The sequence below is a fragment of the Canis aureus genome, chromosome 16 (assembly GCF_053574225.1).
Source record: "Canis aureus isolate CA01 chromosome 16, VMU_Caureus_v.1.0, whole genome shotgun sequence".
NCBI lineage: Eukaryota > Metazoa > Chordata > Mammalia > Carnivora > Canidae > Canis > Canis aureus.
Genome location: NC_135626.1, coordinates 7,476,137 through 7,492,469, shown reverse-complemented (window position 1 = coordinate 7,492,469; position 16,333 = coordinate 7,476,137). Strand labels below are relative to the sequence as shown.

The following is a 16,333-nucleotide window of genomic DNA, read 5'->3' as shown; positions in this document are numbered from 1 at the left end:
CAGGGTTCGGCTCTCAGATGTGGCCTCTCTTGGTTCCTCTTCCCAGGGTCTTAGGCGCAAGGGAGCCCACATCTGTCCATTTATCAGCTATTTACTGAGCACCTGCTCCATGCTGGTGGCCGCATGAGGTTCTGGGGATACAGCAGGAAACAGGACCCATAATAAGGGCCTGGCTCTCAGGTTGCTCCCAGCCTAGCGGCATTCAGTAATGGTGCAGTTATAAAATTGCAGTTATGTAAAGCAGGGCAGGGAGCTGGGAGGGGGTATTAAAGAAGACTTCATCTTGATGGGAAATCAAGGAATGTCTCCCAAGGAGAGAGCATTTCAGCTAAGACTGGGAAAATGAGGGTAAAACAAGTTGCATGAGCAAAGGCCCTGGGGTAGAAAGACATGGGACACTGAAGGCCAGTGAAGTGGCAGCAGTGAGCAACAGGGAGAACACAGGCCATGGGGTCTGGGAGGCAGGGGTCAGATAAGGCTCTGGACCTCTCCTGGGAGAGATCTGTTGGTCAGATTTGCTCTAGAAAGACCCAGTGGGATATGAAAGATGGCTCACAGAGGCTCAAAAAAACCCAACTGTGAGCATCACTTCCCAACTCTGCTCAGTGACTTCACAATGGCAGCTTGAAATCAGCCAGGGTGGGAGGATTTACACCATGGAAATGGACATTCTTGTTCTTTCCAGGGAGGTGGTTGTGAACATTTACCAGCGTGTTGATAGAAGGATCCCTCTGGCTCCCGAGAGGGAGCGGATGTGCGGGGAGAGGGAAGGAGGGTAAGCCCTGAGCGGCCAACAGGACCTGCAGGGGAGGAAGACCTGGCCCCCAGTCCAAGAATAAGATGAAGACGCAGACAACCTGGTCAGCACCAGGCTGAATGAACCCAGATCTTGACAACCCAGATCACTTGACCCAGGCCCAAGCAAGCCCCTGCCTGCTAAGTGCCCCCAGCAGGATCTTCTGGCCTAGTGACACAGCCTGAACCTGACACCCCCCCGCCCCCCACCCACTCCTCTACCCATCCCAGGCTCCCTGACTCAGGGGAGAAGCCCACCCCCTACTCCCATTTGTGACAAACTTTGCTAGGTCCATCCTACCAGCCTGGACCATCTGTGGGACCCAGGGTACTCCTTCCAGCTCCAGCCTCTTCACCTGCAAAATTGGCAAGCCTGTAGCACCTGCCTTTGGGGTGGGCCACAGGTTGAAGGGCTTGGCGAGATGATGTCACACAGCCCTGAGCACAGCGCTCGCAGCGCTGGCCGCAGGGTGAGGACACGGCACTGCTTGCCAATGGCAGCTATCCGACCACCAGGCACAGATGCCAGGGAGGCAGAATGGCCAGGGGAGGCTCACCTCGGTCACCTGCTGCTTGTCCAGGTGGAACACCTGCCCAGAGCTGGTGGCAGCGATCTCCTCGTAAGCCAGGTAGCCAGGGTGAGTGCGGTCACCACAGTCCCCCGTCAGCACAAAGACCACCTGGAAGAGCGACACGAAGCCTGGCTCGGGGCTTCCCTGACCGCCTGTTTCAGGGGTGTGTGGCAGGGCTGGGACAAGGGAGGAGGGACCAGGGGCGAGCCCTTGCCTCTCTCTGGGCTCAGGTGATGCACCTGTCAAATGGGAATGATAAGAGTGCCCACCCCTGGAGATCAGGGCTAACTCAGGTCAAGGGTGTAGCACAGAGCCGGTACTAAATCTACAACACAGAAGGGAACGGAATGGCTCCCCTCCGAGCAACCCCATGGGGTGGGGGGGTGGAGGCACAGAATTAGAAGAACCTTGGAGAAGGCAGTTTGTTCTAGACGGGAGAACAGGGAAGCTGTCCCAGCTCCTGAGAGCTTCACCCAAGGAGATCACATGGTTGGGGGGTCCTTCTCCCCTTCCCTGTGCACATCCCTCCCACACCCCTGGCTGTGAAAGCCAGAAGCCAAAGCCCTGGCAGGGAGTCCAGCCCCCGAGGGAACTGGGATAAAGGGCGGGAAAAAGGGTGCCAAGCACCGCAGAGATGGGAGCGGAGGCGACGCCAGGAGGAAAATGGATTGCACAGACTCTGACAGGGTGCGAGGGGAGCGGGTGGTGTGGTCTTTATCAAGAACGAGCCTCGCCAGGCAGCAGCAGCCCCAGCGGGCGGGGGGCCCAGAACATGAGAACACACTTGGACTTCAGCAGACCAGCTCGGCCTCGAGGAGAAGCAGCCGTTTGGCAGGTGGGGGCTTGGGCTGCCTGCACTGGGGGCCCCCCCGCTTCCTCGGCACCCCTGGGCGCCCCCACGCTCCAGCTCCCCTAGCCAGCCACTCACCTGTGACTGTTTAAGCTGCAGAAGCCGCAGAAGCTCCTCCTTCTTGTGGTAGTCCTTGGCACGGGCATCCGAGAAGACGTAGATGAAGGAGCCGGGGTTGGCCACCTCCACGGCAGCCCTGATGGCCCCCACACTCATCTCGGGACAGTCACCGCCCCCCTGCAGGATGGGGTGGGTGTCAGGGGCTGCCGCCTGCCTCCTCCAGGTGGGGCCCACCCAGGGACACCTCTCACACCCACAGGGAGGAGGGAGCTCTTGCTTTAGACCCGTAGCACCAGCCGTTTACTCACCCCTGCAAGAGTGGCATGGTCCCTCCCATGGGGCCTGCTATAAGCACTAATACGCACAACACAATTATTTAATTACCACTGTGATGAGTGATACAAGTTGGGGAAGAGGGACGGGAGTCCCAGGATATCCAACAGATGCCCCAAAGAAGCCACATGTTAGCCAAGGCTGGGAGGACAGAGGATGCAAGAGGAGCCAGGAGGAGAGGTGGGCGTTGGGCAGGGGAAAGCATTCAAAGCCGCATCCCGAAATCCTCTCTGCAGGTTGCCCTGGAATGAATCCCAAAGCAGCACACACTCCCAGCCTCCTCGACCACGGACAGGACCTCTACTCCGTGGGCAGCTTTGCCCACCTGGGGCCAGCAACAGGGTTGGCACGACTTTTCAGTAATGCTTCTCTCCTGGGTTCACTCATCCAGCCCACAAGCACTTCCTGTCTCCTCTGTGTGCAGGGCCCGCTTCTGAGCCCTGGGGGACCTGGCACTGAACTAGACAGATACGTGGGTCCCTGCCTTCAGGGAGCTGCTGCTTGGTCAGGGTGGGAGAGATGCTGAACCCAGGTGTTCAGTGCAGGAAAGAAGCCCAGGTGGCCATGGGGCTTCTGACCCAGTCATTTTGGTTTCAGGGGTCTGGACTGAGACCTCTCACACCCTCCTTTAACCACAACATACCTCCTCCTTCCAATGCTTCAACTATTCACTAAATAATAAGCACCTACTATGTGCAGGGCACGGGCACTCCCGTAGGTAGTCCCCTACGGCACTAAAAAAAGGAAGGGACCCCCAGAAGTAAAGTACAGAATCTTCAGGATCTCCAAGCCAGGGTGCAGGCCACAGGCAGCGTTGGGAAACAGGTCATGGCAGTTGTGGGAAGCCTCCATCTGGCCCCCCGGGGGTGGGCCAGAGACCCTTGGCCTCAGGCTTGGGCTGGGAAAGGAGCAGCCAGGGGCGGAGCGGCCCACCTGCACATACAGTTCTCTCAGCTCTCTCTGAAACACCGCTGGATCTGCCGTGAGGGTCACTGGGCCAATATCTGTAGGGAAAAGAGAGAGAGGCTCAGGTGGGCTTGTATTCCCAGATGTATCACCTCCACGGAGTGGCGCAGCAGTTACAAGATGTGCTACCAGAGGGCAAGGAGGGTGAAGCTTGGGCCCCAGAGACCCCCACCACCAAAAGGGGAGCAGTAAGGGAGCAGTTTCCAGGTCTTCTGGAATCTGACCTGGAAGAGAAGTCAGGCCACTCATCCCCCTGCCCTGCCCTGCTCCAAGCCAGGCCCAGAGCTCCAGGACAGCACAAAGGTGAGACAGAGCAAACCCCTAGTTCCTCCTCAACATCACTGTTCCCAATCTTTCCTGAACGTGGTTGTCCTAGGAACCTCCCCACTACCCACCACCCACCCACCCCCACCATCAGCGGGAAAGGAATTCTGGAAAGACAAAGAGATAGAGAAACGGTCCAACACCAACGAGGCTGATCAATGCGAATAAAGTCTTCCAGAAACTTTATCCATATTTTAGCTCATTGACAAAGAGCAGAGTTCAGTTGCAAAGGTGGACTACACCAAATGCAGGTGAAGACAGCAGGGCAACCAGAACTTCTGTCCACGGCTGGTGGGAATGCAAAATGGTTCGACCACATCGGAAGACAAATAGAACTTTCTAAAACACTCAGCGTGCATATCCCATACGATCCAGTCATTTCACTCCTAGGTATTTACCCAAGAGAAATGAAAACACATGTCCACACCAAGGCTTGCACTCAAATGTTCAGGGCAGTTGTATTCATAATAGCCCAGAACTGGAAGCCATCCAGATGTCCATCAACCAATGATCAGATAAACAAACTGTGGTCTCTTCAGATAATCAAATACTACTCAGCACGGAAACAGAACAAGCTACCAATACAGGCAACCACATGGACGAACCTCACAGACATAACGCCACATGAAAGAAGCCAGGCCCAGTTATATGGTTCCGTTTCCAGAAGTTCTGGAACAGGCAGGATTAACCTAAGGTGGAAAAAATCAGAACAGAGGCTGTCTGGGGGATAGGGACATGCAAAGAGACTGTCGGGGAAGGTGGAAATGTTCTATATTTTGCGATAGGAGAGTGGGTTCCACAGATGTATCGGGTACATGGTTTCCCCAAAGTGCAAAGCAAAAATGTGTGTGTTTCAATGTATGAAAATTCCACCTCCTAAAACCAGAACCATAGGAAACAATCGTCACGGGGTGTGGGGTGGAGGATAGACGGTGGGAAGAGGTATAGATGAACAAGGATGGCAGAACAGTTTTGATATTTGGTGATGGGTATGTGGGGGACTCATTACACTACTTGCTTACTTTGTATATATTTGATATGTCCCCCAGTAAAAAGATGTTTTTAATAGCTGTTCATTGGAAGCCACAGCTAACATAAGACAAGGCTAACAGCACACTGAAAACATGGCTAGAATCCCAAATCGCTATGTGGACATGTGTGCATGATGGGGGCTTTACAAGGTTCATGGACATCAAATTTCTTAGGAAACTATTTCATCTGCGTCCTTTGTGAACTCTAATAATGGGCTATTTTTGGTTCAAGAATTCTAAATTCTAGTCACCCTGAAAAAATTCCCATACTCTGGGCGCCCGGGTGGCTCAGCTGTTGAGCGTCTGCCTTTGGCTCAAGTCAGGATCCCAGGGTCCTGGGATCGAGTTCCGAGTCGGGCTTCCTGCATGGAGCCTGCTTCCCCCTCTGCCTGTGTCTCTGCCTCTCTCTCATTCTGTGTCTCTCATGAAGAAATAAATTTTATAAATCTGAAAAAAGAAATTCCCATACTCATCGACTAGTCCACTGACTTGGTCCTTCTTAGGGAAGGAAGCCCATGGAATTATCTGGTGTTCATCCACACTCTCAAGCAAAGTATGGACACTAGCTCTTCTGCTCAACACTTTAGGATCAGTCATCCCCTGCGGGGCCCCTGTCTCTGTGTTCTGAATTTATTCATCATGCCCAACACCCTCCCTCAGCTGCTCCAGCCTCTACCAAGCCTCCCCACTGCCTCCTGGCCTCCCACTTTCTGAACTCAGTAATAATTGATTCAGGCAAACCCTCAGCCTTTGCTGACAGATCTGATTGGAATCCTGACTCCATCCTTCAGCCACAGGACCCCTAAGACCTTACTTCACTGTCCCTAGGCTCAGTTTCCCCATCTGTAAAACGAGGCATATGACACCACCATCTCTCCTGACTGAGAAGCATCACTGTGAGAACAAGAAGGGACACAGCAAAGGGTCAGAAAACAGGAGGGGGCCCTGCCCCCACAGCTTGCAGCTGCCCGAGCTCCAGCGTGACGTCTCACAAGAGGCACAGGGCAAGATAGTCTTGCTCCAGCGTGAGTTCCTCAAACTCCAGAAAAGCAATACTTGAGATGTTTTTTACTCAACAGTGGTTCTTTCTTTATTACACGATAATACATGTTCGTGGTTAAAAATAAAAGGACACTAATGATGCTGACATTTACTAAGCAGCATCTACTACGTGCAGGCCTGTGTGCCGAGAGGCTTCCTGAGCATTCGCTCAGTGAATCCTCCCTGGCACCTGGTAGGTCTCAGTTTATCTACATTTTCGAGAGGAGACTATGGAAGCCCAGAGAGGTTAAGTAACTCGCCCAAAGACACACAGCCAGTAAATGGCAGGGCTGGGATGAGCCTAGGTCCGTGTAACGCCAGATACCGAGCTCTCGAGAATGATTCCCTGTGAATTTTACATAGAAATTCCTGACACACAGAAAGAGAAGGGAGTTCTACCATCCAGAGACAGTCATCCTGATTTTTACACATAGCCTCCAAAACGTGCGTGCGGATTTGTAAACCTGCCTCTTCCACGCATGCATCCTACTTTACGCAGAATTTCTCTTGAAGTATAAATAACGTACTATTTTTAACCTGATTGTTTTCACCAAACGACATATTTTGAGCAACTTTCCAGAAGGCCAAATGCTCAGTTTCAAAATCATTTTTAATGGCTACAAAGAATTTCCTTTGTATAAATGACTAAGAGTGGACGTGCCGGTCTCATATCGCTTTTTTCCCAGTTTTTACAATGAGCAGTGTTACCAAGGGCACCTCCGGACCCATGGCATTCAAGCACCAGTTCAGTTGGTTCCTTGGCACGCACTCTCTCATGAGCACAATTACTAGGTCAAAAGCAAGGATATTTGTAAAGAGTCTGGAAGCCAGTCCGGTAACCTCCTAACTGTCCTCCCTTCTCCAGGAGGGCCAACCACGCATCTGTCTACCTGCCAACGCTGGAGAAGCCGGCCTGCGCCCAGTTCCGCTCACGTGGAGAGCGGACACCGACTGCTGCAGCCCGGGGGGGCCCAGCTCTGACTCCGGCTGGCCCCCGCCCTCCCCCACCATGGCCTGTGACATCAGCCACCCCTCGGTTCCCGGTGCTGGACCAGGGCTCGGCTGACCACATGCTCTCCCGTTTGTGGCAACGTCAGAACAATAAAGTTGGTGACCTGAGTTATCACAAATAAAGCGGCAGTTGGAAGGGTGGCCTTTGCTGCTACGACCTATGGTCTTCCTCTCTGGGGGATTCAGGGTGGCTCTCATTCGTGGAGGGACAAGAATTGTTCGGAGGAGTTGATTCTGTTCACGGTTCTACCTGGTAAGATAAAAAGTTGGTCACCTATGCCAATTCCTTCTGTTTTCCTTTCCTTTTAGTTCTTTTCTTTCCTTCCTTCCTTCCTTCCTTCCTTCCTTCCTTCCTTCCTTCCTTCCTTCCTTCCTTCTTTCTTTTCTTTCTTTCTTTCTTTCTTTCTTTCTTTCTTTCTTTCTTTCTTTCTTTCTTTCTTTCTTTCTTTCTTTCTTTCTTTCTTTCTTCTTCTTTCTTTCAACAATTTTGTTGGAGTGAGAAACCCAAAGTGGGCAGCCCCGTGGTAGAAGGTGGCAAGGATACCAGACTCACCATCTAAGGTCTAGCCTTTTGCTGCCAAGGTTGTTCCAGGAGAGTCTAAACTCTGGGAGAGAGGAAGATTCTTCTGGGAAATCGCCCATCCTGATTCCCCCACACCCCTCAGCAATGCTCAGTGACATCCTCATCCAACCTCCTTATGTCCCAAGCACTCAGCCAGCACATGCTGAGGGCCAGGGACTGTATGGCTAACACAGAGACTTGGAAAATTTCAGGAGCCAGGGAGATCCTCTGAGCTGGAAAGCCCTGGAAAGGATTTTGGCCTCTGTATTAGTTTCCTATTGTTGCTTTAATAAATTACTACAAACTCAGCATCTTAAAACAACACCCATCATTTCTGGAGGTCAGAAGTCCTAAAATCAAGGTATCAGCAGGGCTGCGCCCCTTCTGGAGGCTCTAAAGGAAAATTTGCTTCCTTTATTTTTCCAGCTTTTAGAGGCCGTCTGCACTCCTTGGATCGTGGCCCTCTTCCATCTACAAAGCCTACAGCAGAAAATCTTCCAGTCTCTCTCTCACTACCCTCTGCTTCTCAGCCACATCTCCTTCTCCGACTCTGCCCCCTTCCTCTCTTACAAGGAGACTTGTGATTAATGAACCCACCCAGATAACCCAGGATAATCTCTCCATCTCAAGATCCTCCACTTACCACACATGTGAAGCCCCTTTTGCCATGTCAAGTAACAGATGTACAGGTTCCCTGGATTAGGACATGCACACCTTTGGGGGGGGGCATTTATTCTGCCTCCCACAGATCCCATCATCCTGTGTCTGGTAAGAATGGGCTTGGGAAAAACCAATTTGACTACAAACCTCTGTGCCAAACATAACAAAGTGGAGGTTAGAGAGATCCAAAGACCCCACCTTTTTTAAGATGGAGAAACTGAAGCCCAGAGAGGAGAAGGGAGTCCTTCGAAGTCAACTGGGAAGATCTGGGGCAAGAGTCGCCTTGATACATCGCACAGATGGTGACCCCTTCTCCTGTTCATCACGGCAAGCCTCTGGCCAAGTTCAGTGCCTGGCGCATGGTAAGTGCTCAATAAATGCGGTTCAAATGAGTGGTTGAATAAATACATTTGAATTCCATATTGTCTGAGCAGCTCCAGGTCAGGACAAAGTTTCATTTATCTTTATGATTTGTCCCAGAACACCACCAGGCATACAGTCAACACTCAGCAAACATGCACCGGATGCCAAGCCCACCCGGTCCCCAGGCCCTCCCACTACAACACGCTGCCACCCATCTCCCAGAGAAACAGATAAGAAGTGAAGCAGGAACTGATGTGATTCTTTGGGGCACACAGAGGATTTGGCCATACGGAGGAAGGGCTAGCCAGATGGACCAGAGTGTCTGTGACTGCTCTCAAGACAGAGGGCAGGGCCCCAGCAAACACTGGGGCGAGGGCTTTTTAATTGCCTGCCTCAACTTCTGAGAGTACACACTTACACACACAGAGAGCAATCTGGGATTTCTTCCTTTTGCTGGATAATCCCTAAGCCACTTCCAGGCATAGAGTGTTACTAATGAACAGTCCCATCATTACAGGGCAGGACTGGCCTCCAGGATGCAAAGAAGGGGTTGGGGGTATGGAGATCTCCTTGCCACCTGTTCTTCCAGCCACCCACCCATCCACAGCTGTGGGCAGCAAACCAGAGACAGATGCCTTCCTGTCATTAATTAACACTGGCCCACAGCTCCCTTCCTCTGTCATTCCTGGGACCCGCTGGACACCATCACTCACCAATCCTGAAACCCCACCAGAACAGGGTGCTGTCAGCAGGACAAACATTTCAAGACTCATCTTCCAGCAGGACAGAGTGAGGCACCAGGACAGGGCAGAGAGGGTAGGGCACTGACACATCCCTATTCGAGTTTACCTACTGAAAGGGGTCATGTGAGACGCTCCTAATCTATTTTCACTGGGTCCGGGCAGGGCTGGGCTTGGACAAAAAGTTTTGATCCCTGTACATCTTAGCATCTGCCCTTCCTAGCATGATGATGATGGTGGTGATGTTGATGGTGGTGGTGATGGTGGTGGTGGTGGTGACAGTCACAGTAGTTTCTATGCCTTGAGCACTTACTATTTTACAGGCTTGAGCTCACTTCTATTACTATCTCCCTGCTACAAATGAGCATACCAAGACTTAGAAAGGAGACAATGCCCGTAGTGAAGGTCAAGCAGCTAGTAAGTGGCAGTTAATGTCTGTACCGGTTTCCTGGGGCCACTATAATAAAATACCACAAATGTGGTGGCTTTATACAACAGAAATTTCCCTTCCCATAGTTCTTGAGGCTAGCAGTCCACAATCGGGGTGTCAGCAGGGCCATGCTCTCTCTGAAGGCAAATACCAGCAACCCTTGGCATTCCTTGATTTGTAACACGTTAGCACTTCAGGTCTGCCTCCATTGTCATGGAGCTTTCTCCCTCTGCTGGCTCTGCATCCCTCCTTCCTATGAGGACACCAATCATATTAGATGAAGGGCCCACCCTACTCCCATATGACTTCACGCTACTTACCTACATCTTCAAGGATCCTGTTTCCAAATACAGTCATGTTCTGAGGTTCTAGGAAGGACACAAATTTCGGGAGGGCACTATTCAACCTACAACAATGTCAAATCCACTTGTTTGCCTCCAAAGCCTGTACCCTTTGCCACTGGCTATGCTGCCTCCAAAAATAACGGTGACTATGGTGATATATTTTAATATCTTTAATATTATTAACTGTTTTAATACTTAGTAAGCACCAGGTGCTATTCTGTGCACTTGCCACATGTTCACTGAGGAAAATACAGCCCCCAGAGGAGCCTACTGTTCATTATCCCCATTTCATAGATGAGAATTTGAGGCCCAGGGAGGTGAAGTGACCTGTCCAGGGTCTTACAATGTGGACACAATACAGGCGGGCTTCAGAGCTGATCCATCAGCCCCACATTCAAGATCATGACCATTGCCAAGCTGCAGATACTCAGAACTTGCTCTCGTGTTCCCCTAGTCTCTCACTCTTGTTCCTGGAGGGGGGGAGAGGCTCTGAAGGGGGGGAGAGACTGAAGATGGGCACTTGCCAAACAGCTGGGCAGATGTGGCATGCAGTCCTTGTGAGCAGGGCCTGCCGGCCGGCTGCAAAAATCATTAAACCCATGACCTTGGCTCCACTTGTGCCGCCCTGGAGCATCTGAGCCCCAGAAGGCTGGTCTGGAACAATCTCTCTTCAGGCAGATTGTTTTCCATTCGACAAGAGGAGGGTGTGGAGCCTCTGGGACTGGGAGGATCATGCACAGGATCGCACCCAACCCCTCCCCCCAGGTGATGCTCCAGCCCCTGGCCCAGAATCCTGTGCTCTGGGGGAGTCGGTCAGGGCCACAGCCGGGCACTAGAGGCCCAGCCTCAGAAAGACCTCATGCCATGGACCCTTCCCAGGCCTGCCTTTCCCCCCTCCTCCTTGAAAGCAGGGCTTGATCCTGGGGCCAGTTCTGGATTTGCACCTACCCCCCCCTCCAGTCGCAGTGCCCCCAGGCCGGGTCCCCCAGTCTGCCCCAATCGTGGGCAAACTGCATCCACTCTCTGGGACACAGGCTTCCCATTTCCAAGGCAGGGGCTGGAGTCTAGCCTGCTAGAGTTCCAACAGTTCCTGAGCCCAGGCCTGGGTGAATGTGATTCCCTTGAAAACACCCACGAAGGACCGACACATTGGGGCAGGAAATAGTGGGGCAAGAGGCTCTGTCCAAAGAGCCAAAAGGGTCCCAGAACCTTTCTCCACCTCCTCCTTTGTGTCCAGGAGTCCAGAACCCGACGCTTCCGAGGGTCTCCTCAGGAGGGCCCCTTGCCCTGAACACCCAATGGATTCGGGCTCTGCCCTGCGTGTCCACATCAGCCAGGCCCTGCCGTCTTCAAGATGTTCACATCCACACTCTTGGTAGCCTCAGAGCCATGATTTCTGCTGTTCCCTCAGCTTGGAGTGCTCTTCCCCAATCTGTCCAGGCTCTCCCTCACCCCCACCCCTGCCAGTTCCTCTCTACCTCAACTCGAATGTCACTCCTATATCCCCACCTCTCAGGGCAACCAGGGCCTCTCTGTACCAGGGACCACACTGTGGCTAATGAACTTGGCCCTTTGCTGTGGGCCAGGCTTGACTGAAGGTTCCAGGGCCAGCTGGCACCCTGTCTGGCCTGTGGTCATCCTTTGAGAATCACCTATGGAGTGAGTGAATAATGGGTCTGTCTGGGATCCCTGGGGACCAGACTGATGCATCCAGCCCATCCCAGCCCCTTCAGGCAGACCCCTGCCATCAGACCCCCTGCATCCTTACCTTGGCACTCTTCCTCTCAAAGGTATCCCCAACCTCTTTCTCTTCACACCCTTGCCCTGCATAGACTCATGCCTGGAAACCTCAGGCAGGAACACTGCCCTTGGATGAGGCACCATCAATGACAAGGATGTGTCTTATCCAACTTACACCTCTCAGGCAGCTCAGAACCCCCAACCTCCAAGCATAGGGGCCAGGCCAAAGGGCTGGACTCTCCCCCCTGGAGCAAGAACCACTCAGATCTATCTCATGATGAGTGGCTGGGTAATAGCAATGTCGCTCTGGGGTGACAGTACACACACAGTCTGCAGCCAGAGGCCCAGCCGCCCCCACTCACAGGCCATGCTGTGAATGAACATGTCAGCCCTGCCTGCCTGCATCCTCATCCCAGACCAAGTAACACCCCTGTTCCCTGAGGAAAGCTGGCAGTGTACCTGGCGACCCAGAGAAGATGCTCAAACTCACTAACAACCAAACATATGCAAATTAAAATGGGACATCATTTAGCACCTATCAAATTAGCAAGAAAGGGGATAATGATGTCCTCAGAGGTCAGCAAGGTGTGATGTGGGGAAAATGCAGTCTCAAACTCTGTTGGTAGGAAGGCAGGATAGCACAGCATTTTTGGAGGACAGTTTAGGGATATCTAGCAAAATTTAAAATGTGCATATGCTTTAACAAAGTAATTGCATTTCTGGGACTCTATCATTCAGATACGTTTGCAAATGTGTATGGGTTTGTGGTCAAGAAACTGAAAGCGATCTATTTTCTGCAATATGGGAATGGCTGGCAATTCAAGATAGGATTAAGATCAATGAAGATTCCTTCTGTCACATCTTATGTAGTCATTAAAAACATTGAGGTGGATTGATATTTCCCAACATGGAAAGATACCTGATATATCGTGTAGGGAAGAAAAGTAAGTTGCAAAAAATGTATGTGTCACATAATTCTATTTTTTATGTAATAAAAAATTAAGTGCACATACGTATAGGAGTGAACTGCACACACATGGTCTGGAAGGATGCAAAATCATGAAAAGTGTTTGCATCCTTTGAGAATAGTATTATTAGAATATTTTACCAGTGTATATTAATTTTGGGGGCATTGTATATTACAATTTGGGGCCTGGCTGGCTTAGTCAATGGAGCATGAGGCTCTTGGTCTCAGGGTCACTGAGTTCAATCCTCACATTGGGTGGAGAGATCACTAAAAATCTAAATAAACTTCAAAAGAAAACTTTTGCAATTTGGGGAGAAAACTTAATAATTTGAGGTGTTAACTAAAAGAGTTAACCAAGTCCTGATGCCAAAACTTGACAAAGGGCACAGAGAAAGAATGTCATTTACTGATCTGACATGCAGAAACAAAATGCAAAATTCCCCAAATGAAACACTGGCAAATGGGATCCAGCTGTATATGAAAAATCATCCATGACTGATCAGAGCTTATATGAGGAATGTGGAAATAGTTAAAAATGAAGGAATCCCATCAATAGGTCAACAGGAGGAAGAGCTTACAAATATCTTAACAAAACCAGAAATCCAATGGCTAAAATTCAGCACCCATCCCTATTTGAGGGTTTTTTTGTTGTTGTTTTTTGTTTTGTTTTGTTTTGTATTGGGGTGTTGTTTGTTTGTTTTTTACCCTTAGTAAACTAGGAGTGAAAGCATCATCTTCGTTCACTTGTTGAAGAAAACCTCAAACGGAGAGCCAACATCACACAGCGGCAAATAATGAGAAGCAAGGCAAGAGTGACCACAGCTGTTCTTTGTGTATTTATCATTGTTCTGAAAGTTCTGGCTGATAAAGACCATGAGATATTTCAAACAAGTGAAATATATGATTGGAAAAGTAAGGTAAAATTATAATTTGGACAGGCTATGGTTGCCAACTTAGGAAACTCAAGCCGTTACCCAAAAAAATCAGAAGTAGTTAAAATAAAAAAACAATTTCAGTAAAAACGCTGGAAACAGAATAAATATATGAAAATGAACTGCTTTCCAACATACCAAGAATACTCATTTGCAAAAAATGTAATGGAAAAAATTTCTTAGTCAAAATAGCAACAAAAAACAAAATACTTAGAAATGATCTTTAAAAGAAATGGGTGGAACCTATAAGGAAAAAAACTATAAATCTTTATGAAAGGAAATAAATATGTGAACAAATGAAGAGGCGTGCATCCTCGATGGAAACAACTAAATTTTTTTTGTGACAATTTTCCCCCGAATCAAGATTTCACACAATTCTGAGCAAAATCACAATACGGTTTTTGTTTGTTTGTTTGTTTGTTTGGAAGTTGACTAAGTTTTCTGTTTGTCATCTGAAAGAATAAGTATTCAAGAATATTCTGAAGCTAAAGAAGATGAATAAGGCACTGGCCTAAGTCACTCTGCAAATAAAACAGTCTGTAAGACTAAAGGCAGAACTGACTCTAGGTAATAAAATTGTTTCCCGTGGGGTACAAGTTAACGACGCTGAAGCCACTTCTCTGTATACTGTGCCTGAACCACTAAGTAAACACATGGTGGGTGGTGGGAGCCAGGTCTGTTACTGTTGGATGGGAGGTTATAGATAAGCAAGGGGAATGATCTATGGAGTGATCTATACGGTAATAAAACCAGAGTTGGAGACATCTGTATGAAATCCCATCCAGCTTACTATAGACACAGATGGTTCTACAGAAATACTTATAGATATAGGTATATACACAAGTTTCCCATGCAGCATCCCCTCATTGCTCTGTCAGCCAAAGGTCTAGAAGCAGTGACATCCCAGTAAACCTAACACTCAGATCCTACTATCTAGGACCATTTTTCAATAGAAGGAGCCAGGGCTGCTTGGATAAAATTGCTAGAGCTAGGACTGAGGCAGAAAATATGAGTCGTGAACATCTTGTAGTGCCGGGAAGTGAGACAGTGCTTTAAAATACTTAATCGGGGGTGCCTGGATGGCTCAGTTGGTTTAGTGTCTGCCTTTGGCTCAGGTCATGATTTCAAGGTCCTAGGATACAGGACCTGTGTCTGGCTCCCTGCTCAGCGGGGTGTCTGCTTCTCCCTCTGCCCCTCCCCCTGCTCATGCATTCTCTCTCTAATTAATTAATTAATTAAATCCTTAAAATAAATAAATAAAACACACACACACAATGGAGGCATGCCAAAGGCACACTGATGTCAACAGAGCTTCCAATGACCAAAGTTGGAAGAACTAAGCGACAAAATAAAGTAGTATTGAGTTATAACCCAGAGGACAGGATAAATATCCATGAGTCCATACTGAGATATAGAGATGATTGAATACATGGGGAAGAAGAGGCAACTCTCCAATGCAGAAAAATTCCAAATAATTCGTGCCGATTCTCCAACCTTGGTAAGGTGGGGCACAGTGTCCCACTTCTGAAGCATGGGCTGCGCACAGTGACTTTCTTTCAAAGAGGACGGTACAGAAAGGGAGAAAGAGAAGAGGAACTTCACAGTGGAGACAACTGACAACCTCAGCCATGGGATCAAGGTCAACATCAACAGTGACAGGTCATATTGATGGTATGTACCCTTGACAGAACATAATGAGAATGGCACTGCTCCTGGTCTTCTTCCCATCACCTGGTCTAACTAGAGAAAAACGCCAGACAAATCACGACCGAGGGACAAAACGTCTGAGTGATTCTCATCCAAACTGTCAAGGTCATCAAAAACAAAGTCTGAGAAATGGTCACAACCAAAGGAGCCTACGGGGACACGGCAGCTGGATATAATGTGGGATCCTGGATGCACTCAGGAACAGGACATTAAGGAATAACTGAGGAAATCTGAATGAAGAATGGACATTAGTTAATAATAACACATCAATATCAGTTGGTTAATTGTGATAAATGTACTATAGCAATGCAACATGTCAATCACAGGGAAAACTAGGTGTCAGGCATATGGAAACCTCTGTACAATCTTTGCAATAAATCTGTAAATCTAAAATAAAACTGTGCTAAAATTAAAAGTTTATTAAAGTAATTTTTAAGATTTTTTTATTTTTTAAGTAATCTCTATACCCAATGTGGGGCTCAAACTCACAACCCCAAGATCAAGAGTCCCATGCTCCACCAACTGGGCCAACCAGGAGCCTTTAAAATTTGTTTTGACTACCAACTAATGAATGGATAAAAAAGATGCAGTACATATATGCATGGACGGGAATATTATGGAATGTCGGAATATTATCCAGTCATGAAAAGGAAATCCTGCCAGTTGCAATAGCATGGATGGACACTTAGGGCATTATGGTAAGTGAAATAAGTCAGACAGAGAAAGAAAAATACTGTATGATTTCACTTAGATGTGGGATCTAAAAAAGCCAAACTCAGAAACAGAGAGTAGAGTGGTGGTTACCAGGCACTAGAGGGTGGGAGAAGTGGGACAGAAACTTTCAGTTAGAAGGTAAATGAATTCTAGAGATCCAATGTAAAAGTTGGTAATTATGGCTAATACTG

At 49.0% G+C, this 16,333-nt stretch overlaps 1 protein-coding gene and 1 long non-coding RNA gene across 9 annotated transcripts in view; one reads left to right on the top strand and one right to left on the bottom strand.

Annotated features, from left to right (window-relative positions):
- Positions 1-16,333, bottom strand: part of HMCN2 (hemicentin 2) — a 147,134-nt gene that overhangs the window by 126,143 nt on the left and 4,658 nt on the right. For all 8 annotated transcript variants that reach the window (XM_077851058.1, XM_077851061.1, XM_077851064.1 and 5 more), the window contains exons 2-4: positions 3,544-3,614; positions 2,296-2,454; positions 1,353-1,475 (exon numbers count right to left, since the gene is read on the bottom strand). In XM_077851058.1, the coding sequence (XP_077707184.1) occupies positions 1,353-1,475; positions 2,296-2,454; positions 3,544-3,614 (353 nt within the window). The remainder of the gene's footprint in view (positions 1-1,352; positions 1,476-2,295; positions 2,455-3,543; positions 3,615-16,333) is intronic.
- LOC144285676 (uncharacterized) lies at positions 630-7,124 on the top strand. The gene is made up of 2 exons (XR_013353920.1): positions 630-1,433; positions 6,838-7,124. It is a non-coding gene; the product is annotated as an uncharacterized LOC144285676 (long non-coding RNA).